The sequence below is a fragment of the Melanerpes formicivorus genome, unplaced genomic scaffold (assembly GCF_026170545.1).
Source record: "Melanerpes formicivorus ecotype bairdi unplaced genomic scaffold, bMelFor1.0.p_v2 SCAF_501, whole genome shotgun sequence".
In the NCBI taxonomy this organism is placed as follows: domain Eukaryota; kingdom Metazoa; phylum Chordata; class Aves; order Piciformes; family Picidae; genus Melanerpes; species Melanerpes formicivorus.
In genome coordinates, this window is record NW_027142853.1 from 92,197 (window position 1) to 115,529 (window position 23,333).

General features: G+C 67.6%; 1 protein-coding gene across 1 annotated transcript; it reads left to right on the forward strand.

The window, feature by feature from the left end:
* The first annotated feature begins 18,028 nt into the window (after positions 1–18,028).
* Positions 18,029–23,059, forward strand: LOC137460068 (uncharacterized). Its single transcript, XM_068170666.1, has 3 exons — positions 18,029–18,454; positions 19,664–22,247; positions 22,911–23,059. Exons 1-3 carry the CDS (start codon positions 18,029–18,031, stop codon positions 23,057–23,059), a joined length of 3,159 nt encoding a protein of 1,052 aa, XP_068026767.1.
* Positions 23,060–23,333: the final 274 nt, after the last annotated feature.

Here is a 23,333-nt window from a genome sequence, read left to right on the forward strand (position 1 = left end):
TCCCCAGCCCCTTCCCTGCCCCAGCCCTACCCCAGCCCAGTCCCGCTCCCAGCCCAGGCCCAGCCCTGCCCCAGCCCCAGCCCCAGCCCCACCACAGCCCGACCCAGCCCTGCCCCAGCTGAGGCCCCATCCCCGTCCCAGCCTTCAACCCAGCCTCATCCCCATCCCTGCCCCCAGCCCCAGCCCCAGCCCAGCCCCAGCCCTTCCCCAGCCCCAGCCCCAGCCCCGGCCCCAGCCCTACCCCAGCCCAGCCCCAGCCCCGGCCCCAACCTCAGTCCCACACCTGCTCCCAGCCCCGGCCCCAGGCCTCTACTCCAGCCCTACCCCCGCCCAGCCCCAGCACTGGACCCAGCCCCAGCCCAGCCCCAGCCCCGGCCCCAGCCCCAGCCCCACACTCGGACCCAGCCCAGCCCCAGCCCCAGCCCAGCCCCAGCCCTGGACCCAGCCACAGTCGCAGCCCCGGCCACAGCCCAGACCCTAGCCCAGCCTCAGCCCCGGCTCCAGTCCCCGCCCCAGCTCAGCCCAGAACCCAGCCCAGCACCAGCCCCGGCCCCAGCCCTGCCGCAGCCCCAGACACCAGCCCCACCCTGGTCCCCCAGCCCAGCCCCAGCCCCAGCCCCAGCCCAGCCCCAGCTCTGCCCTGGACCCACCCCCAGCCCCACCCCGGCCTCATCCCCAGCCCTGCCCCAGCCCAGCCCCTGCCCCAGCCCCAGCCCCAGCCCAGCCCCTGCCCTGGACCCAGCCGCAGCCCCAGCCCAGTCCCAGCCCCAGCCCTGCCCCAGAACAGCCCCAGCCACCGCCCAGCCCCAGCCCTGGCCCCAGCCCCAGCCCAGCCCCAGCCCCAGCCCAGCCCCAGCTCTGCCCTGGACCCACCCCAGCCCCACCCCGGCCTCATCCCCAGCCCTGCCCCCAGCCCCAGCCCCAGCCCAGCCCCTGCCCTGGACCCAGCCGCAGCCCCAGCCCAGTCCCAGCCCCAGCCCTGCCCCAGAACAGCCCCAGCCACCGCCCAGCCCCAGCCCTGGCCCCAGCCCAGCCCAGCCCCTGCCCTGGACCCAGCCCCAGCACTAACCCAGCCCCAGCCCAGCCCAGCCACAGCCCAGCCCCAGCCCTGGACCCCAGCCCCAGCCCAGCCTAGCCCTTGACCAAGCCCCAGCCGCCGCCCCGGCCCCAGCCCAGCCCCAGCCCTGGACCCAGCCCCAGCCCAGCCCAGCCCTGGACCAAGTACCAGCCGCAGCCCCGGCCCCAGCCCAGCCCTAGCCCAGCCCTGCCCCAGCCCCAGCCCAGCCCAGCCCTGACCAAGTACCAGCCGTAGCCCCGGCCCCAGCCCAGCCCTAGCCCAGCCCTGCCCCAGCCCCCAGCTTCACCCCCGGCCCCAGCCCCGGCCCCTGTCCAGCCCCACTCCGATCCCTGCCCCCAGCCCAGCCCCTGCCCCAGCCCCAGCCCAGCCCCTGCCCTGGACCCAGCCCCAGCCCCAGCCCAGCCCCAGCCCCAGCCCTGCCCCAGAACAGCCCCAGCCACGGCCCAGCCCCAGCCCTGGCCCCAGCCCCAGCCCCAGCCCTGCGCCAGCCCAGCCCCCTGCCCCAGCCCAGCCCCCGCCCTGGACCCAGCCCAGCCCTAACCCATCCCCAGCCCGCTCCAGCCACCGCCCAGCCCCAGCCCTGCCCCCAGCCCAGCCCCATCCACACCCTGGACCCAGCCCCAGCCCAGCCCCAGCCACAGCCCAGCCCCAGCCCTGGACCGAGCCCCAGCCCAGCCCCCAGCCACAGCCCAGCCCCAGCCCTGGACCCAGCCCCACCCCCAGCCCAGCCCTGGACCAAGCCCCAGCCGCAGCCCCGGCCCCAGCCCAGCCCTAGCCCAGCCCTGCCCCAGCCCCAGCTTCACCCCCGGCTCCAGCCCCAGCCCCTGCCCAGCCCCACTCCCATCCCTGCCCCCAGCCCTGCCCCAGCCCCACCCTGGACCCAGCCCCAGCCCAGCCACAGCCACAGCCCAGGCCCCTGCCCCAGCCCCAGCCCAGCCCCTGCCCTGGACCCAGCCCCAGCTCCAGCCGCAGCCCCCGGCCCCAGCCCAGCCCTAACCTAGCCCTGCCCCAGCCCCAGGCCTAGCCCAGCCGTGCCCTCAGCCCAGCCCCAGCCCTGGACCAAGCCCCAGCCCTGAGCCAAAACCCAGCCCCAGCCTGGCCCCAGCCCTGCCCTAGCTCCAGATCTAGCCCTGTCCCCAGCCTCGGCCCGTGCCCCTGCCCCAGTCCCAGTCCTGCCCCATCCCAGCCCCCAGCCCCAATCCTGGACCCGGACCCAGCCCCAGCCCAGCCCCCAGACCCGGCCCTACCCCTTCCCAGTCCCGGTCCATGCTCAGCCCCAGCCCTGCCCCACCCTCGTCCCCTGCCCAGCCCCTTCCCCAGCCCGACACTTGACCAGTCCCCGGTCCATGCCCAGCCCCAGCCCTGCCCCGGCCCCGGCCCCAGCCCTGCCCAAGACTTGGTTCCAGCCCCAGCCCCACCCTCGGCCCCAGCCCAGCCCCAGCCCCAACCCCAGCCCTGGCCCCAGCCCCTACCCCAGCCCTGTCCCCAGCCCCAGTCCTGCCCTGGCCTGGACCCAGTCCAAGCCACCGCCGAATCCCAGCCCTGCCCTCAGCCCCAGCCCCAGCCCCACCCTGGACCCAGCCCCAGCCCCAGCCCAGCCCCAGCCCTGCCCCAGCCTAGCCCCAGACCCAGCCCAGCCCCTGCCCGGGACCCAGCCCCCAGCCCCACCCCAGCCTCATCCCCAGCCCCAGTCCCAGTCCTGCCCCATCCCAGCCCCCAGCCCCCAATCCTGGACCAGCCCCAGCCCAGCCCCCAGCCCCGGCCCTAGCCCTGCCCAGTCCCGGTCCATGCTCAGCCCCAGCCCTGCCCCACCCTCGTCCCCTGCCCAGCCCCTTCCCCAGCCCGACACCTGACCAGTCCCGGTCCATGCCCAGCCCCAGCCCTGCCCCGGCCCCAGCCCCAGCCCTGCCCAAGACTTGGTTCCAGCCCCAGCCCCACCCCTCGGCCCCAGCCCAGCCCCAGCCCCAACCCCAGCCCTGGCCCCAGCCCCTACCCCAGCCCTGTCCCCAGCCCCAGTCCTGCCCCTGGCCTGGACCCAGTCCAAGCCACCGCCGAATCCCAGCCCTGCCCTCAGCCCCCAGCCCCAGCCCCACCCTGGACCCAGCCCCAGCCCCAGCCCAGCCCCAGCCCTGCCCCAGCCTAGCCCCAGACCCAGCCCAGCCCCTGCCCGGGACCCAGCCCCAGCCCCACCCCAGCCTCATCCCCAGCCCAGGCCCCAGCCCTGCCCCAGCCCAAGCCCCAGCCCCCAGCCCCAGCCCCAGCCCCATCCAATTCCCCCAGCCCAGCCCCAGCCACCGCCCAGCCCCAGCCCTGGACCCAGGCCCAGCACCAGCCTTCTGCCAGTCCCCACCCCAGCCCCAGCCCCACCCCCCCGGCCCCAGCCCCGGCCCCAGCCCAGCTCCAGCCACAGCCCAGCCCCAGCCCTGCCCCAGCCCAGCCCCAGCCACCGCCCAGCCCCAGCCCTGGACCCAGCCCCAGCCCCCACCCCCAGCGCCAGCACCAGCCCCAGCCAAGCCCCACTCACGGCCCCATCCCCGGCCCCAGCCCAGATCCAGCCACAGCCCAGCCACAGCCCCCGCCCTGCCCCAGCCCCAGCCCTGCACCAAACCCAGCCCCAGCCCTGTCCCCAGCCCAGGCCCAGCCCTGTCCCCAGCCCCATCCCTAGCCCAGCCCCTGCCCTGCCCCAGTCCCAGCCCCAATCCCAGCCCCAGCCCCGGCCTCAGCCCAGCCCTAACCTAGCCCTGCCCCAGCCCCAGGCCTAGCCCAGCCGTGCACTCAGCCCAGCCCCCAGCCGTGGACCAAGCCCCAGCCCTGAGCCAAACCCAGCCCCAGCCTGGCCCCAGCCCTGCCCTAGCTCCAGATCTAGCCCTGTCCCCAGCCTCGGCCCGTTGCCCCTGCCCCAAGTCCCAGTCCTGCCCCATCCCAGCCCCCAGCCCCAATCCTGGACCCAGTCCCAGCCCCAGCCCCGTCCCAGTCCCCGCCCCAGCCCGGTTGCTAGCCCAGCCCTGCCCCCAGCCCTAGCCCAGCCCTGCCCCCAGCTTTAGCGCAGCCCAGCTCCAGCCCGGCCCCAGCCCAGCCCCAGCCCTGCACCGAACCCAGCCCAGCCTGGCCCCAGCCCTGCCCCAGCTCTGGCCCCAGCCCTGTCCCCAGCCCCTGCCCCTGCCCCAGCCCCAGCCCATAGCACATCCCTGCCCTCAGCCCCAGCCCCAGCCCCACACTCGGCCCCAGCCCAGCCCCAGCCCCAGCCCTGCCCAAGCCTTGGTTCCAGCCCCAGCCCCAGCCCTGCGCCAACCCAGCCCTAGCCCAAGGCCCAGCCTCAACCTAGTCCTGCCCCCAGCCCTGTCCCAATGCCCTCCCCAGCCTAGCCCCAGCCCCAGCCCAGCCCCTGGCCTGGACCCTGCCACAGCCCCACCCCAGCCTCATCCCCAGCCCAGGCCCAGCCCTGCCCCAGCCCAAGCCCCAGCCCCAGCCCCAGCCCCATCCGTTCCCCCAGCCCAGCCCCAGCCCCAGCCACCGCCCAGCCCCTACCCTGGACCCAACCCCAGCCCAGCCCCAGCCCAAGCCCCAGCCCCAGGCCTGCCCCAGCCCAGCCCCAGCCACAGCCCAGCCCCAGCCCTGGACCCAGCCCCAGTCGCAGCCCCCGGCCCCAGCCCAGCCCAAGCCCAGCCCCAGCCCCACCCTCAGCCCCAGTCCAGCTCCAGCCATAGCCCAGCCACAGCCCTGGACCTAGCCCCAGCCAAACCCCCAGCCCCAGCCCTGTCCTAGCCCAGCCCCAGCCCCAGCCACAGCCCTGCCCCAGACCTGGTCCCAGCCCCAGCCCCAGCCCCCATCCCAGCCCCAGCCCCAACCCCAGCCGAACCCCCAGCCCCAGCCCCAGCCCCGGCCCCAGCCCCAGCCCCAGCCCCAGCCCTGCCCAAGACTTGGTTCCAGCCCCAGCCCCAGCCCTGCCCTAGCCCCACCCTCGGCCCCAGCCCAGCCCCAGCCCCAGCCCCAGCCCCATCCCTGGCCCCAGCCCCTGCCCCAGCCAAGCCCCAGCCCCAGCCCCAGCCCCTGCCCTGGACCCAGCCCCAGCCCCACCCCAGCCTCATCCCCAGGCCAGGCCCAGCCCTGCCCCAGCCCAAGCCCCAGCCCAAGCCCCAGCCCCAGCCCCTGCCCCATCCGTTCCCCCAGCCCAGCCCCAGCCACCGCCCAGCCAGCCCAGCTCCCGCCACAGCCCAGCCCCAGCCACTGCCCTGCCGCCAGCCCCTGCCCTCCCCAGCCCTGCCCCCAGCCCAGCTCCAGCCACAGCCCAGCACAGCCCTGGACCTAGCCCCATCCCAGCCCCTGCCCCAGCCCTGCCCTAGACCAGCCCCAGCCCCAGCCACAGCCCAGCCCCCAGCCCTGACCCAGCCCCAGCCCCAGCCCAACCCCAGCCCCAGCCCAGCCCCCAGCCCCGGCCCTTACCCCTGCCCAGTCCCGGTCCATGCCCAGCCCCAGCCCCAGCCCCAGCCCTGCCCAGGACTTGGTTCCAGCCCCAGCCCCAGCCCTGCCCCATCCCAGCCCCAGCCCCAGCCCTGCCCAAGACTTGGTTCCAGCCCCCAGCCCCAGCCCTGCCGCAGCCCCACACTCGTCCCCAGCCCAGCCCCTGCCCCAGCCCTACCCCCTGCCCAGTCCCGGTCCATGCCCAGCCCCGGCCCCTGCCCCAGCCCAACCCCAGACACAGCCCTGCCCCTGCCCTGGACCCAGCCCCAGCTCCAGCCCCACCCCCCGGCCCCAGGCCCGGCCAGGCAGCCCCAGCCCCTGAGCCGAACCCAGCCCCAGCCTGGCCCCAGCCCTGCCCTAGCTCCAGCCCTAGCCCTGTCCCCCAGCCTCGGCCCCCCCTGCCCCTGCCTCCAGTCCCAGTCCTGCCCCATCCCAGCCCCCAGCCCCAGCCCTGCCCTCAGCCCAGCCCCCAGACCCAGCCTGGCCCCAGCCCTGTCCCCAGCCCTGGACCCAGTCCCAGCCACCCGCCCAGACCCAGCCCTGCCCCCCAGCCCTGCCCCAGCCCCAACCCTGCCCCCTGGACCCAGCCCCAGCCCCACCCCAGCCTCATCCCCAGCCCAGGCCCAGACCTACCCCAGCCCAAGCCCCAGCCCCAGCCCCAGCCCCCATCCGTTCCCCCCAGCCCAGCCCAGCCCCAGCCCCAGCCCTGCCCCCCAGCACCAGCCCCAGCCAAAGCCCTGCCCCAGCCGCAGCCCCAGCCACCGCCCAGCCCCTAGCCCGGGACCCAGCCCCAGCCCCAGCCCTCTCCCAGGCCCCGCCCCAGCCCAAGCCCCCACTCACGGCCCCATCCCGCCCGCCGAAGCCCAGCTCCAGACACAGCCCAGACACAGCCCCCGCCCTGCCCCCAGTCCCAGCCCGGCCCCAGACCTGACCCAGCCCCCGGCCCCAGCCCTGTCCCCAGCCCAGGCCCAGCCCTGTCCCCCAGCCCCCATCCCTAGCCCAGCCCCTGCCCTGCCCCAGTCCCAGCCCAATCCCAGCCCCAGCCCCGGCCTCAGCCCAGCCCTAACCTAGCCCTGCCCCAGCCCCAGGCCTAGCCCAGCCCGTGCACTCAGCCCAGCCCCAGCCGTGGACCAAGCCCCAGCCCTGAGCCAAACCCCAGCCCCAGCCTGGCCCCAGCCCTGCCCTAGCTCCAGATCTAGCCCTGTCCCCAGCCTCGGCCCGTGCCCCTGCCCCAGTCCCAGTCCTGCCCCATCCCAGCCCCCAGCCCCAATCCTGGACCCAGTCCCAGCCCAGCCCCGTCCCAGTCCCCCGCCCCAGCCCGGTGCTAGCCCAGCCCTGCCCCCAGCCCTAGCCCAGCCCTGCCCCCAGCTTTAGCGCAGCCCAGCTCCAGCCCGGCCCCAGCCCCAGCCCCCAGGCCTGCCCCCAGCCATGGCCCTACCCCAGCCCTGCCCCAGCCCCAGCCCTATCCCCAGCCCAGTTGTGCCCTAGCCCTGTCCCGGCCCCCAGCCCCAGTCCTGCCCCAGCCCCAGCCCTGCCCCAGTCCTGGATCCAGTCCCAGCCCCCAGCCCTGTCCCAGTCCCCGCCCCCCAGCCCCTGCCCCAGCCCCAGCCCCAGCCCCAGCCCTGCCCCAGACCTGGTCCCAGCCCCCAGCCCCAGCCCCATCCCAGCCCCAGCCCCAACCCCAGGCCGAACCCCCAGCCCCAGCCCCCAGCCCCGGCCCCAGCCCCAGCCCCAGCCCCAGCCCTGCCCAAGACTTGGGTTCCAGCCCCAGCCCCCAGCCCTGCCCTAGCCCCACCCTCCGGCCCCAGCCCAGCCCCAGCCCCAGCCCCCAGCCCCATCCCTGGCCCCAGCCCCTGCCCCAGCCAAGCCCCAGCCCCCAGCCGCCAGCCCCTGCCCTGGACCCAGCCCCAGCCCCACCCCAGCCTCATCCCCAGGCCAGGCCCAGCCCTGCCCCAGCCCCAAGCCCCAGCCCAAGCCCCAGCCCCAGCCCCTGCCCCATCCGTTCCCCCAGCCCAGCCCCAGCCACCCGCCCAGCCCCAGCCACAGCCCTACCCCCGGCCCCATCCCCGTCCCCAGCCCAGCTCCCGCCACAGCCCAGCCCCAGCCACTGCCCTGCCCCAGCCCCAGCCCTGCCCCAGCCCTGCCCCAGCCCCAGCTCCAGCCACAGCCCAGCCACAGCCCTGGACCTAGCCCCATCCCAGCCCCTGCCCCAGCCCTGCCCTAGACCAGCCCCAGCCCCAGCCACAGCCCAGCCCCAGCCCTGGACCCAGCCCCCAGCCCCAGCCCAACCCCAGCCCCAGCCAGCCCCCAGCCCCGGCCCTACCCCTGCCCAGTCCCGGTCCATGCCCAGCCCCAGCCCCCAGCCCCAGCCCTGCCCAGGACTTGGTTCCAGCCCCAGCCCCAGCCCTGCCCCATCCCAGCCCCAGCCCCAGCCCTGCCCAAGACTTGGTTCCAGCACCCAGCCCCAGCCCTGCCGCAGCCCCCACACTCGTCCCCAGCCCAGCCCCTGCCCCAGCCCTACCCCTGCCCAGTCCCGGTCCATGCCCAGCCCCGGCCCTGCCCCAGCCCAACCCCAGACACAGCCCTGCCCCTGCCCTGGACCCAGCCCCAGCTCCAGCCCCACCCCCCGGCCCCAGGCCCGGCCGCAGCCCCAGCCCTGAGCCGAACCCAGCCCCAGCCTGGCCCCAGCCCTGCCCTAGCTCCAGCCCTAGCCCTGTCCCCAGCCTCGGCCCCTGCCCCTGCCCCAGTCCCAGTCCTGCCCCATCCCAGCCCCCAGCCCCAGCCCTGCCCTCAGCCCAGCCCCAGACCCAGCCTGGCCCCAGCCCTGTCCCCAGCCCTGGACCCAGTCCCAGCCACCGCCCAGACCCAGCCCTGCCCCCAGCCCAGCCCCAGCCCCACCCTGGACCCAGCTCCAGCCCCAGCCCAGCCCCAGCCCTGCCCCAGCCCCAACCCTGCCCTGGACCCAGCCCCAGCCCCACCCCAGCCTCATCCCCAGCCCAGGCCCAGACCTACCCCAGCCCAAGCCCCAGCCCAGCCCCAGCCCCAGCCCTGCCCCCAGCCCAGCCCCAGCCAAAGCCCTGCCCCAGCCCAGCCCCAGCCACCGCCCAGCCCTAGCCCGGGACCCAGCCCCAGCCCCAGCCCTCTCCCAGGCCCCGCCCCAGCCCAAGCCCCACTCACGGCCCCATCCCCGGCCGAAGCCCAGCTCCAGACACAGCCCAGACACAGCCCCCGCCCTGCCCCAGTCCCAGCCCGGCCCCAGACCTGACCCAGCCCCGGCCCCAGCCCTGTCCCCAGCCCAGGCCCAGCCCTGTCCCCAGCCCCATCCCTAGCCCAGCCCCTGCCCTGCCCCAGTCCCAGCCCCAATCCCAGCCCCAGCCCCGGCCTCAGCCCAGCCCTAACCTAGCCCTGCCCCAGCCCCAGGCCTAGCCCAGCCGTGCACTCAGCCCAGCCCCAGCCGTGGACCAAGCCCCAGCCCTGAGCCAAACCCAGCCCCAGCCTGGCCCCAGCCCTGCCCTAGCTCCAGATCTAGCCCTGTCCCCAGCCTCGGCCCGTGCCCCTGCCCCAGTCCCAGTCCTGCCCCATCCCAGCCCCCAGCCCCAATCCTGGACCCAGTCCCAGCCCCAGCCCCGTCCCAGTCCCCGCCCCAGCCCGGTGCTAGCCCAGCCCTGCCCCCAGCCCTAGCCCAGCCCTGCCCCCAGCTTTAGCGCAGCCCAGCTCCAGCCCGGCCCCAGCCCAGCCCCAGGCCTGCCCCAGCCATGGCCCTACCCCAGCCCTGCCCCAGCCCCAGCCCTATCCCCAGCCCAGTTGTGCCCTAGCCCTGTCCCGGCCCCCAGCCCAGTCCTGCCCCAGCCCCAGCCCTGCCCCAGTCCTGGATCCAGTCCCAGCCCCAGCCCTGTCCCAGTCCCCGCCCCAGCCCCTGCCCCAGCCCCAGCCCCAGCCCCAGCCCTGCCCAAGACTTGGTTCCATCCCCAGCCCAAGCCCAGCCCCGGCCCCAGCCCCAGCCCTGCCCCAGTCCTGGACCCAGTCCCAGCCCCAGCCCTGTCCCAGTCCCCGCCCCAGCCCCAGCCCCAGCCCAGCCCCAGCCCTGCCCCAGCCCCAGCCCCAGCCCCAGCCCAGCCCCAGCCCTGCCCCAGAGCAGCCCCAGCCCCAGCCCCAGCCCCAGACACAGCCCAGCCCCAGCACTGGACCCAGCCCCAGTCGCAGCCCCGGCTCCAGGCCAGCCCAAGCCCAGCCCCTGCCCCAGCCCTAACCCTGCCCAGTCCTGGTCCATGCCCAGCCCCAGCCCTGCACCAGCCCTGGTCCCAGCCCCAGCCCCAACCCCAGCCCTGCCCAAGACTTGGTTCCAGCCCCAGCCCCACGCCTGGCCCCTGCCCCACCCTCAGCCCCAGCCCAGCCCCAGCCCCAGCCCCACGCCTGGCCCCAGCCCCTGCCCCAGCCAAGCCCCAGCCCCAGTCCAGCCCCTGCCCTGGACCCAGCCCCAGCCCCACCCTAGCCTCATCCCCAGACCAGGCCCAGCCCTGCCCCAGCCCAAGCCCCAGCCCCAGCCCCAGCCCCATCCGTTCCCCCAGCCCAGCCCAGCCCCAGCCCCAGACCCAGCCCTGGACCCAGCCCAGCCCCAGCCACCGCCCAGCCCTGCCCCAGCCCCAGCCCCAGCCCAGCCCCAGCCACACCCTGGACCCAGCCCCAGCCCCAGCCCCACCCTGGACCCAGCTCCAGCCCATCCCCATTCCTGCCCCCAGTCCAGCCCCAGCCCCAGCCCTGCCCCATCCCAGCCCCAGCCCCAGCCCCAGCCCCAGCCCAAGCCCTGCCCCAGTCCCTGTCCCAGCCCAGTCCTGGTCCCAGCCCAGCCTCAGCCCAGCCCCAGCACTGCCCCAGCCCAGCCCCAACCCCAGCCCAGCCCCAGCCCTGGACCCAGCCCCAGCCCCAGCCCCAGCCCCGGCCCCATCCCCAGTCCCAACCCAGCCCTAGCCCCAGTCTCGGCCCCAGCCCTGCCCCCAGGCCAGACCCAGCTCAGCCCCTGCCCAGCCCTGACCCAGCCCCAGCCCTAGCCCAGCCCTGCCCTCAGCCAAGCCCCAGCCCCAGTCCAGCCCCTGCCCTGGACCCAGCCCCAGCCCCACCCTAGCCTCATCCCCAGCCCAGGCCCAGCCCTGCCCCAGCCCCAGCCCCAGCCCCATCCGTTCCCCCAGCCCAGCCCAGCCCCAGCCCCAGACCCAGCCCTGGACCCAGCCCAGCCCCAGCCACCGCCCAGCCCTGCCCCAGCCCCAGCCCCAGCCCTGCCCCAGCCCCAGACCCAGTCCCAGCCCAGCCCCAGCCCCAGCCCGGCCTCAGTCCTGCCCCAGTCCCGCCCCCAGCCCTACCCTGGACCCAGCCCCAGCCCCAGCCCCAGCCCAGCCCCAGCCCAGCCCCAGCCCTGCCCCAGCCTAACCCCAGCCCCAGCCCAGCCCCTGCCCTGGACCCAGTCCCAGCCCCAGCCCTGCACCAAACCCAGCCCCAGCCTGGCCCCAGACCTGACCCAGCCCCGGCCCCAGCCCTGTCCCCAGCCCAGGCCCAGCCCTATCCCCAGCCCCATCACTGTCCCAGCCCCTGCCCTGCCCCAGTCCCAGCCCCAATCCCAGCCCCAGCCCCGGCCTCAGCCCAGCCCTAACCTAGCCCTGCCTCAGCCCCAGGCCTAGCCCAGCCGTGCCCTCAGCCCAGCCCCAGCCCTGGACCAAGCCCCAGCCCTGAGCCAAACCCAGCCCCAGCCTGGCCCCAGCCCTGCCCTAGCTCCAGATCTAGCCCTGTCCCCAGCCTCGGCCCGTGCCCCTGCCCCAGTCCCAGTCCTGCCCCATCCCAGCCCCCAGCCCCAGTCCTGGACCCAGTCCCAGCCCCAGCCCTGTCCCAGTCCCCGCCCCAGCCATGGCCCTACCCCAGCCCTGCCCCAGCCCCAGCCCTCTCCCCAGCCCAATTGTGCCCTAGCCCTGTCCCAGCCCCCAGCCCAGTCCTGCCCCAGCCCCAGCCCTGCCCCAGTCCTGGACCCAGTCCCAGCCCCAGCCCTGTCCCAGTCCCCGCCCCAGCCCCAGCCCTAGCCCTGCCCCAGCCCCAGCCTCAGCCCCAGTCCCAGCCCTGCCCCAGCCCCAGTCCTGCCCCATTCAAGGCCCCATCCCGAGCCCTGCCCCAGCCCTGCCCTCAGCCCAGCCCCAGCCCCAACCCGGCCCCAGGCCTGAACACAGGCCCAGCCCCAGCCCTGCACCGAACCCAGCCCAGCCCGGCCCCAGCCCTGCCCCAGCTCTGGCCCCAGCCCTGTCCCCAGCCCCTGCCCCTGCCCCAGCCCCAGCCCTAGCACATCCCTGCCCTCAGCCCCAGCCCCAGCCCCACACTCGGCCCCAGCCCAGCCCCAGCCCCAGCCCTGCCCAAGCCTTGGTTCCAGCCCCAGCCCCAGCCCTGCGCCAACCCAGCCCTAGCCCAAGGCCCAGCCTCAAACCTAGTCCTGCCCCAGCCCTGTCCCAATGCCCTCCCCAGCCTAGCCCCAGCCCCAGCCCAGCCCCTGGCCTGGACCCTGCCACAGCCCCACCCCAGCCTCATCCCCAGCCCAGGCCCAGCCCTGCCCCAGCCCAAGCCCCAGCCCCAGCCCCAGCCCCATCCGTTCCCCCAGCCCAGCCCCAGCCCCAGCCACCGCCCAGCCCCTACCCTGGACCCAGCCCCAGCCCAGCACCAGCCCAAGCCCCAGCCCCAGGCCTGCCCCAGCCCAGCCCCAGCCACAGCCCAGCCCCAGCCCTGGACCCAGCCCCAGTCGCAGCCCCGGCCCCAGCCCAGCCCAAGCCCAGCCCCAGCCCCACCCTCAGCCCCAGTCCATCTCCAGCCACAGCCCAGCCACAGCCCTGGACCTAGCCCCAGCCAAACCCCAGCCCCAGCCCTGTCCTAGCCCAGCCCCAGCCCTGCCCCAGCCCAGCTCCAGCCACAGCCCAGCCACAGCCCTGGACCTAGCCCCATCCCAGCCCCTGCCCCAGCCCTGCCCTAGACCAGCCCCAGCCCCAGCCACAGCCCAGCCCCAGCCCTGGACCCAGCCCCAGCCCCAGCCCAACCCCAGCCCCAGCCCAGCCCCCAGCCCCGGCCCTACCCCTGCCCAGTCCCGGTCCATGCCCAGCCCCAGCCCCAGCCCCAGCCCTGCCCAGGACTTGGTTCCAGCCCCAGCCCCAGCCCTACCCCAGCCCCACCATCGTCCCCAGCCCAGCCCCTGCCCCAGCCCTACCGCTGCCCAGTCTCGGTCCATGCCCAGCCCCAGCCCTGCCCCAGCCCCGGCCCCAGCCCCAGCCTTAGCCCTGCCCAAGACTTGGTTTCTGCCCCAGCCCCAGCCCAGCCCCTGTCCTGGACCCAGCCCAAGCCCACCCCCGCCCCACCCTCAGCCCCAGCCCAGCTCAAGCCACAGACCAGACACAGCCCTGGACCCAGCCCCAGCCCCAGCCCTGCCCCAGCCCAACCCCAGCCCCAGCCCCGCCCCCCGCCCTGGCCCTGCCCCAGCCCAACCCCAGACACAGCCCAGCCCCAGCCCTGGACCCAGCCCCAGCCCCACCCCCGGCCCCAGCCCTGCCCTCAGCCCAGACCCAGGCCCAGACCCAGCCCCAGCCCTGCCCAGGACTTGGTTCCAGCCCCAGCCCCAGCCCTACCCCAGCCCCACCATCGTCCCCAGCCCTGCCCCAGCCCCAGACCCAGTCCCAGCCCAGCCCCAGCCCCAGCCCGGCCTCAGTCCTGCCCCAGTCCCGCCCCCAGCCCTACCCTGGACCCAGCCCCAGCCCCAGCCCCAGCCCAGCCCCAGCCCAGCCCCAGCCCTGCCCCAGCCTAACCCCAGCCCCAGCCCAGCCCCTGCCCTGGACCCAGTCCCAGCCCCAGCCCTGCACCAAACCCAGCCCCAGCCTGGCCCCAGACCTGACCCAGCCCCAGCCCCAGCCCTGTCCCCAGCCCAGGCCCAGCCCTATCCCCAGCCCCATCACTGTCCCAGCCCCTGCCCTGCCCCAGTCCCAGCCCCAATCCCAGCCCCAGCCCCGGCCTCAGCCCAGCCCTAACCTAGCCCTGCCTCAGCCCCAGGCCTAGCCCAGCCGTGCCCTCAGCCCAGCCCCAGCCCTGGACCAAGCCCCAGCCCTGAGCCAAACCCAGCCCCAGCCTGGCCCCAGCCCTGCCCTAGCTCCAGATCTAGCCCTGTCCCCAGCCTCGGCCCGTGCCCCTGCCCCAGTCCCAGTCCTGCCCCATCCCAGCCCCCAGCCCCAGTCCTGGACCCAGTCCCAGCCCCAGCCCTGTCCCAGTCCCCGCCCCAGCCATGGCCCTACCCCAGCCCTGCCCCAGCCCCAGCCCTCTCCCCAGCCCAATTGTGCCCTAGCCCTGTCCCAGCCCCCAGCCCAGTCCTGCCCCAGCCCCAGCCCTGCCCCAGTCCTGGACCCAGTCCCAGCCCCAGCCCTGTCCCAGTCCCCGCCCCAGCCCCAGCCCTAGCCCTGCCCCAGCCCCAGCCTCAGCCCCAGTCCCAGCCCTGCCCCAGCCCCAGTCCTGCCCCATTCAAGGCCCCATCCCGAGCCCTGCCCCAGCCCTGCCCTCAGCCCAGCCCCAGCCCCAACCCGGCCCCAGGCCTGAACACAGGCCCAGCCCCAGCCCTGCACCGAACCCAGCCCAGCCCGGCCCCAGCCCTGCCCCAGCTCTGGCCCCAGCCCTGTCCCCAGCCCCTGCCCCTGCCCCAGCCCCAGCCCTAGCACATCCCTGCCCTCAGCCCCAGCCCCAGCCCCACACTCGGCCCCAGCCCAGCCCCAACCCCAGCCCTGCCCAAGCCTTGGTTCCAGCCCCAGCCCCAGCCCTGCGCCAACCCAGCCCTAGCCCAAGGCCCAGCCTCAAACCTAGTCCTGCCCCAGCCCTGTCCCAATCCCCTCCCCAGCCTAGCCCCAGCCCCAGCCCAGCCCCTGGCCTGGACCCTGCCACAGCCCCACCCCAGCCTCATCCCCAGCCCAGGCCCAGCCCTGCCCCAGCCCAAGCCCCAGCCCCAGCCCCAGCCCCATCCGTTCCCCCAGCCCAGCCCCAGCCCCAGCCACCGCCCAGCCCCTACCCTGGACCCAACCCCAGCCCAGCCCCAGCCCAAGCCCCAGCCCCAGGCCTACCCCAGCCCAGCCCCAGCCACAGCCCAGCCCCAGCCCTGGACCCAGCCCCAGTCGCAGCCCCGGCCCCAGCCCAGCCCAAGCCCAGCCCCAGCCCCACCCTCAGCCCCAGTCCAGCTCCAGCCACAGCCCAGCCACAGCCCTGGACCTAGCCCCAGCCAAACCCCAGCCCCAGCCCTGTCCTAGCCCAGCCCCAGCCCTGCCCCAGCCCAGCTCCAGCCACAGCCCAGCCACAGCCCTGGACCTAGCCCCATCCCAGCCCCTGCCCCAGCCCTGCCCTAGACCAGCCCCAGCCCCAGCCACAGCCCAGCCCCAGCCCTGGACCCAGCCCCAGCCCCAGCCCAACCCCAGCCCCAGCCCAGCCCCCAGCCCCGGCCCTACCCCTGCCCAGTCCCGGTCCATGCCCAGCCCCAGCCCCAGCCCCAGCCCTGCCCAGGACTTGGTTCCAGCCCCAGCCCCAGCCCTACCCCAGCCCCACCATCGTCCCCAGCCCAGCCCCTGCCCCAGCCCTACCGCTGCCCAGTCTCGGTCCATGCCCAGCCCCAGCCCCGCCCCAGCCCCGGCCCCAGCCCCAGCCTTAGCCCTGCCCAAGACTTGGTTTCTGCCCCAGCCCCAGCCCAGCCCCTGTCCTGGACCCAGCCCAAGCCCACCCCCGCCCCACCCTCAGCCCCAGCCCAGCTCAAGCCACAGACCAGACACAGCCCTGGACCCAGCCCCAGCCCCAGCCCTGCCCCAGCCCAACCCCAGCCCCAGCCCCGCCCCCCGCCCTGGCCCTGCCCCAGCCCAACCCCAGACACAGCCCTGCCCCAGCCCTGGACCCAGCCCCAGCCCCACCCCCGGCCCCAGCCCTGCCCTCAGCCCAGACCCAGGCCCAGACCCAGCCCCAGCCCTGAGCCGAACCCAGCCCCAGCCTGGCCACAGCCCTGCCCTAGCTCCAGCCCTAGCCCTGTCCCCAGCCTCGGCCCGTGCCCCTGCCCCAGACCCAGTCCTGCCCCATCCCCGGCCCCAGCCCAGCTCCAGCCACAGCCCATCCACAGTCCCCGCCCTGCCCCTGCCCCAGCCCTGCCCAAGCCCAGCCCCAGCCCCAGCCCAGCCCCTGCCGTGGACCCAGACCCAGCCCAGCCCCTGCCCTTACCCAGCCCCAGTCGCAGCCCCAGCCCCAGCGCAGCCCTAGCCCAGCCCCAGCCCCACCCTCAGCCCCACCCCAGCTCCAGCCACAGCCCAGCCACAGCCCTGGACCTAGCCCCAGCCCAGCCACAGCCCCAGGCACAGCCCTGCCCCAGCCCTGGACCCAGACCCAGCCCTAGCCCAGCCCCAGACCCAGCCCCAGCCCAACCCCAGCCCCGGCCCTACCCCTACCCAATCCCAGTCCATGCCCAGCCCCAGCCCTGCCCCACCCTCGTCCCCAGCCCAGCCCCTGCCCCAGCTTTACCCCTGCCCAGTCCCGGTCCATGCCCAGCCCCATCCCTGCCCAGCCCCAGCCCCAGCCCCAGCCCTAGCCCTGCCCTGGACCCAGCCCCAGCCCCACCCCAGCCTCATCCCCTGCCCAGCCCCAGCCCTGCCCCAGTCCAAGCCCCAGCCCCAGCCCCATCCCCATCCGTGCCCCCAGTCCAGCCCCAGCCCCAGCCCTGCCCCATCCCAGCCCCAGCCCCAGGCCTAGCCCAGCCCTGCCCTCAGTCCAGCCCCAGACCCAGCCTGGCCCCAGCCCTGTCCCCAGCCATGCCACAGCCCAGCCCCAGCCACCGACTAGCCCCAGCCCTGGCTCCAGCCCCAGCCCCAGCCCTGTCCCAGTCCCCGCCCCAGCCCCAGCCCCAGCCCCACACCTGGCCCCAGCCCCTGCCCCAGCCAGGCCCCAGCCCCAGTCCAGCCCCTGCCCTGGACCCAGTCCCAGCCACCGCCCTGCCCCAGTCCCTGCCCCAGCCCAGTCCTGGTCCCAGCCCAGCCTCAGCCCAGCCCCAGCACTGCCCCAGCCCAGCCCCAACCCCAGCCCAGCCCTAGCCCTGGACCCAGCCCCAGCCCCAGCCCCGGCCCCATCCCCAGTCCCAACCCAGAAGAGACCCCCCCGGACCAGCGCTCGTTGGTGGACAAAGGGTTACCTGCATCTCCTGCTCCAATCAAGAGGTATATTAACTGTTTATTTGTTTGGGGATAAAAGCGCTTTGACTGAGAAACGGGGACCAGACGTGGTCACCTGATGGGAAGGCCTGGGGACGCCCTGGCAGAATCCCACATATAGGGGTTGGAGTCCCCACTGGAAATAGGGGTTGGAGTCCCCACTGGAAACAGGGGTTGGAGTCCCCACTGGAAATAGGGGTTGGAGTCCCCACTGGGTGTTTGTTAATCGGGTGTATGTTTCTCTTTCATCTTAATGTTGTTACTGTGCTTCTGAGAGAATACATTTGTGATATACGTTTGTCTAACATTGTTATGTTGTCTGCAAGAATCTCGTAATTTGGTACTCGGTATTTTGTGTTAACTGTAATCTCTTTTGTGTGTAAGAATTTATTGTGATATCATCGGCAGACCGTACCAGCTGACATCCCGAAGCTGACTGGTATCGGTATTATACGGTTGGCCAGCGACATCTCGTGGTAAAGCAGTGTACTCGGGTAAGGTAGGATATATATATATTGGTATATAGTGCTTGTGGGAGAAAGAGACTATTCCGGGAACAGCCATGGGAGGGCGACAGAGTAAGGACGTAAATATAAAAACTCCATTAGGATGTATCTTGAAGCACTGGAAAGACTTGGGAGGAATTCCAGGGGGAAGCATAAGTAAAAAGACACTCCTTAAATATTGTACACAGTGGTGGCCATTGTATAAGCTAGACGACAATGAGAAATGGCCACTGGAGGGAACAACTAATTATAACACTGTTTTACAACTGATGCTCTTCCTCCGCCGGCTTAATAAATGGGATGAGGTGATGTACGCAGACATGTTCTTCACTCTAAGGAATAAACCTGAGTGGCAAAAAGAGTGCGGAATTAATGTAGCCCCTCAGGATCCCCTAGTATTATCCCTGGAAAGGGATAAGAAGGGTCCAAAGCCTAAAGAACGTTGCTGTGATGCATGTAGTATTGGACAGCAGTGTCTCAAGCTAACAAGAAGAGATAGTGGAAAGGAGAGCGAAATAAGCCTGAGGGAATACCATCCATTCGCTCCAGGGTGGGAAGGGCCTCTTCCCAGGCCAAAAGAGGAACAAGGGGATCCCAGCCCATTAAAGGAACTGGAGCGATGGTGGAAATCTAAGTTTGGGCACAGCCCTCAGAAGTTAGACAACAGTTGGGAGGAAGATAGTCCATTAAAATCGAGGAAAGACGAGAGGAAAAGCAGCCCTCAGGGACTGGATAGTCCACAGGGGTCGGGGAGCTACATGGATGCTGACAGTCCACCCAGACTGGAAGTCGAACGGGAGGAAGGCAGTCCGTCAGGTGCAGAGAGCCGAAGGGAGACACGTAGCCTGCCCGAGCTCAGTCCATATGGGAATAACAACACATCCAGAAGTGGAGACGCTTGTAGAATAGAAACCAGCACACCAAAGACTGGGGACAAAAGCAACTCACTGGGAAGTGGCGTCTCTAAACTGAGAGGCGACGTCTCCGAATTGAGATATAGTGAGAAGGATGATAATGAGACATGCAAAAAGAGGGGCAGGGAACAACTTAATATAGTAATTCAGATAAAGGATGAGAGAAATGGGAGAGGAGCAGAAGGTGAGAAAGACAGCAGCCCGGGACAGGATAGGAGCCAGCAGATACAAAAAGGGCGACAGACGCAGGACGAGAATCGGATGGATGATGTAATAGAGATAGGAGGGGAAAATGAAGAACAGGAAGGAGGGAAAAGGAAAGAGAAGATAAAGAATTGGGGAGACATTGAGGCACAGGAAGGAGATCCCGGGGAAGGGATCGGTCACTCGTATTACACCAGATCTGTGGCACGGGGGGAAGCAAAGCAAAGAGAGGAAGGAAACCATACAATAGCTCCTCTCCGACAAGTTGTACCAATGTTAGGGGAAAAGACTAGAGTAAAGGTGCCGTTCTCGACAAATGATTTGAACAGTTGGAGGGATGAGGCAAGGAATTTCAGGAGAAATCCTGAGGGAGTAGCGAAAAGGTTTGAATTAATGGCAAAGAATTTAGATATTGATTGGGAGGATATAGAAGTGATGCTGTCAGAGTTGACAGATACAGAAAGGGAACTTGTATTGGAAACAGGAAAATGACATGCTCAAGTATTATCAGGAAGACTAGAAGATAATTTTCCCAGCAGTAAACCAGAATGGGACCCGGGCAATGCCGAGCACTATCAACAGCTAGTGCAGTATAGAAAACTGATAGCGATGGGCTTGCGTAATGCGATCCCTAAGGCTATCAATTGGTCAATGCTATATGACATCAGACAGGGAAAGAATGAGACCCCATCAGAGTTTTTGGATAGACTTAGGGTAGCGATGAGACAATACACACCCCTGGACCCAGCAACAGAAGAAGGGAAACAGCACTTGTTAGGGTTGATGATGGGACAGAGTAACCCAGACATCAGGAAGAAATTACAAAAACTTGAGCATCCAGCAAATAAAAACCTAGAGACACTGCTGAATGAGGCATGGAAAGTGTACAATAATAGAGAGATTGAGGAGAAGAAAAAAGAGGACAGGAGGATAGCGCGAGTAGTGGCTGTAGCAGTGGCAGCTCAGAAGACAGGAACCAGGGGAAGAGGTAGAGGCAACCCAGCAGGAAGGGGAGGGAGGCTCCAACCCCACCCAGCTAGGATAGGGACGAACCAATGTGCACACTGCCTACAGATGGGACACTGGAAGTGAGAATGCTCCCTACAAGGGGAAAGGCTAATGGCCACCACTACTACCACACATCAGGATAGTAAATGAGGAGGACCGGTGGGCCATACCCTAGCAGACCCACTGGTTAAAATGGAGCTAGGGGAAGGTAAAAAGGAGTTGAACTTTTTGATTGATACGGGAGCAACTTTTTCGGTTTTAAATCAGGAATTGGTACCTAAAAGTGATGAATTTGTACAAGTTGTGGGAGCAACAGGCCAACCAGAAAAGGCTTACTTTTTGAAACCCATTAAATACAAAATTGGGAAACAAATGGGAATTCATCAGTTCCTGTATTTACCAAATTCGCCAAAGCCCTTATTGGGGAGAGACCTATTGGAGAACTTGGGAGCCATAATAAAGTTCAACAAAGACAAATTGGAATTACAAGTAAATGAGAAACAACTGATTACAGCTCTAAGCCTAACGATCAGTTGTGTGGAAACTAAACCTGAGAATCACAATTTCGAGCGAATCCTGAACAAGACGTACCCATTAGTGTGGGCTACTGATATACCTGGAAAATCAAAACAAGCAGTACCGATTGTTGTTGAACTTAAAGTTGGGGCAAAACCTGTGATAAGAAAACAATACCCTCTGAGGATGGAAGACAGGAAGGGGATCGAGCCCATAATCAAAAGGTTTTTGGAACTGGGGTTATTGGTAGAATGCGAATCAGATTTTAATACACCAATCCTGCCAGTAAAGAAACCTAATGGAGCCTATAGACTAGTTCAGGATCTGAGAGCAGTAAACGAAATAACCAAGACATTACATCCGGTAGCTGCTAATCCATACACACTTTTAACTAGACTGAAGGATAATTTGGCCTGGTTCACTGTATTAGATTTAAAAGATGCATTCTTCTGCCTTCCCTTAGCTCCCAAGAGTCTAAAGATTTTTGCCTTTGAGTGGGAATCTGTAGATAGAGGAAGAAAGACTCAACTTACCTGGACGGTATTGCCCCAAGGATGGTGCAATTCCCCCACGATTTTTGGGAATCAGTTAGCCAAAGAATTAGAACAGTGGGAAAGGCCGCTGGGAGATGGCACCCTTCTGCAGTACGTAGACGACCTCCTAATAGCAACAATGACAGAGGAAGAATGCATTGAATGGACTATTTCCTTGTTAAATTTCCTGGGTTTAAGTGGATATCGAGTTTCTCAACAGAAAGCACAGCTGGTGCAAAAAGAAGTGGTGTACCTGGGATACGAAGTCTCCAGAGGACAGCGATCCCTGGGAGCAGCTAGGAAAGAGGCCATCTGCCAGATACCTAAACCAGAGACGGTGAGAGATCTGCGCGCCTTTCTGGGGATGACAGGGTGGTGTCGGCTATGGATCTACCAGTACGGGATACTCGCTAAACCACTGTATGATTTGTTGAAGGAGACTAAGAACGTCCTAGTTTGGACTCCCGAGGCAGAAGGGGCCTTCAAGAAGTTGAAGCTGGAGCTAACGAGAGCACCGGCCTTAGGTCTCCCAGATGTATCAAAACCATTCTGGCTGTTCTCCCATGAGCGGCAAGGGATGGCCCTAGGAGTCCTAGCACAGCAATTGGGACCACACAAGAGAGCTGTGGCCTACTTCTCCAAACGATTGGATGAAGTAAGTAAAGGATGGCCAGGCTGTCTGAGGGCAGTGGCCGCAGTAATAATTAACATAGAAGAGGCCAGGAAGCTCACGTTGGGTCAAAAGATGACTGTGTTAGTGTCTCACACAGTGTCAGCTGTGCTGGAACAGAAAGGCAACCATTGGCTGTCGCCTTCCAGATTCCTAAAATACCAGGCCATCCTGGCTGAATCAGATGACATAACCATTCAGGTGACTAACATTGTGAACCCAGCTTCATTTCTAGAAGGAAGAGACCCAGCAGAACCCATCGAACATGACTGCCTGGAAACAATTGAAGCAGTCTACTCCAGTCGCCCGGATCTCAAAGAAGAGCCGTTCGAAGATGCGGACAACTGGTTCTCAGATGGCAGCAGCTTCGTGAAGCGAGGAGTAAGAATGGCTGGCTATGCAGTCACTACTACAGAAAGGGTAATTGAGTCGAACCCCTTGCCTGCAGGGACCTCAGCTCAAAAGGCAGAACTGATAGCTCTGACTCGAGCCCTGGAATTGGCGGAGAACATGCAAATTAATATATGGACAGACTTTAAATATGCCTTTTCCATTGTACATGCTCATGGAGCCATTTGGAAAGAAAGAGGACTGTTGACTACACAAGGAAAAACGGTCAAACATGCAGAGGAGGTTCTGCAATTGCTAGACGCGGTCCAGCTCCCAGCACAAGTGGCCATAATGCATTGTAAGGGACATTTGAGAGGTAACACTATTCCAGAAATAGGAAACAGGAAGGCAGATACAGAAGCTAAATTGGCTGCCACGAGGACTAGGGAAGTGAAAATAACGGCCCTAATACCAGGAGAGCTGGATACCAACATCCAGCCAGATTACCAGGAATCAGATCATAGGTGGATACGGAGAAAGAAGGGCAAAATATTAGAAAATGGTTGGGGTCAATTGGAAACAGGACAGTTAGTAATACCAGGAAACGTGATGTGGCAGTTTGTAAAGGCAGAACATGAGAAGGCCCATTGGGGGCTAGATCCGCTTTACCAATATTTGCAAACCAGGATAGCAGGACCGAAATTATTTACTACTATAAAACACGTTACATCCCAGTGCGAGCGGTGTCTGAAAAACAACCCGAATACGGGAACCAAGGTACACCAAGGAGCCATAAATCGAGGTAAATTCCCAGGTGAAGCATGGCAAATTGATTTTTCTGAACTCCCAAGAAAAGGGGGGTTTCGGTATTTGTTGGTATTAACTGATACGTTTTCTGGGTGGCCTGAAGCATTCCCTTGCAGGACAAATAAGGAAAGAGAAGTAACTAAAGTACTGTTGAATGAAATTATTCCACGGTTTGGGGTACCGAAGAGCATTTCTTCGGATAGGGGTACACATTTCTGTGCAAAAGCAGTGAGAGCAATAAGCAAAGCATTACAAATCAAATGGCAATTACACACGCCTTACCGTCCACAGGCCAGTGGGCAAGTGGAAAAGATGAATCACCTTATTAAACAGCAAATTGCCAAAATATGTCAGGAGACTAATTTGCAGTGGTATCAAGCTCTGCCTATTGCTCTACTGAGGCTGAGAGTCAAACCAAGATCAAAAGAAAAGTTAAGCCCATTTGAAATTTTGTACGGTAGACCTTATGCTATGCAAGTCGTGAATGGGGACGCTATAGGCCAAATCGGTGATCAGTACATTTATGATTATGTAATTACGGTGGGAAAACAATTCGACAAAAATGCTACTGTGGTGATAGAGCACCAACCTAAACAACCTGATTGTAAATTGCATCCGTTTAATCCCGGTGATTGGGTGTATGTTAAGAATCTTTTAGTGAAACCCCTACAAGAGAAGTGGGAAGGACCTTTCCAAGTGCTGCTGACTACCTTCACCGCGGTTCGGATCAAGGAGCGACCTACGTGGATCCATTATTCACGAGTCAAGAAAGCTCCGGAGAACAAACCAGAGGAGCAGATGTCATGATCCTGACTTCACCTCGAACATTTACAACTCTGATCATTGGACTCTCGATAAGTATAGCTCTTCCCCAAGGCTCTGCCCCAATAGACCCATGGTCTCATGTACATCAGTGTATCCACCTGGAGACAGGAGTGAAGGGACCCTATTTCGAGGTTTATGCCTTACGTAACAATCAGCCATACATGAGTACAGTATGGCATCAGCCCTCCATGATAGCATACAAGGGAGATCAAATCCAAATTGGGTGTCGAGAGCTTGACCCAGTGGAAGGAAAAAC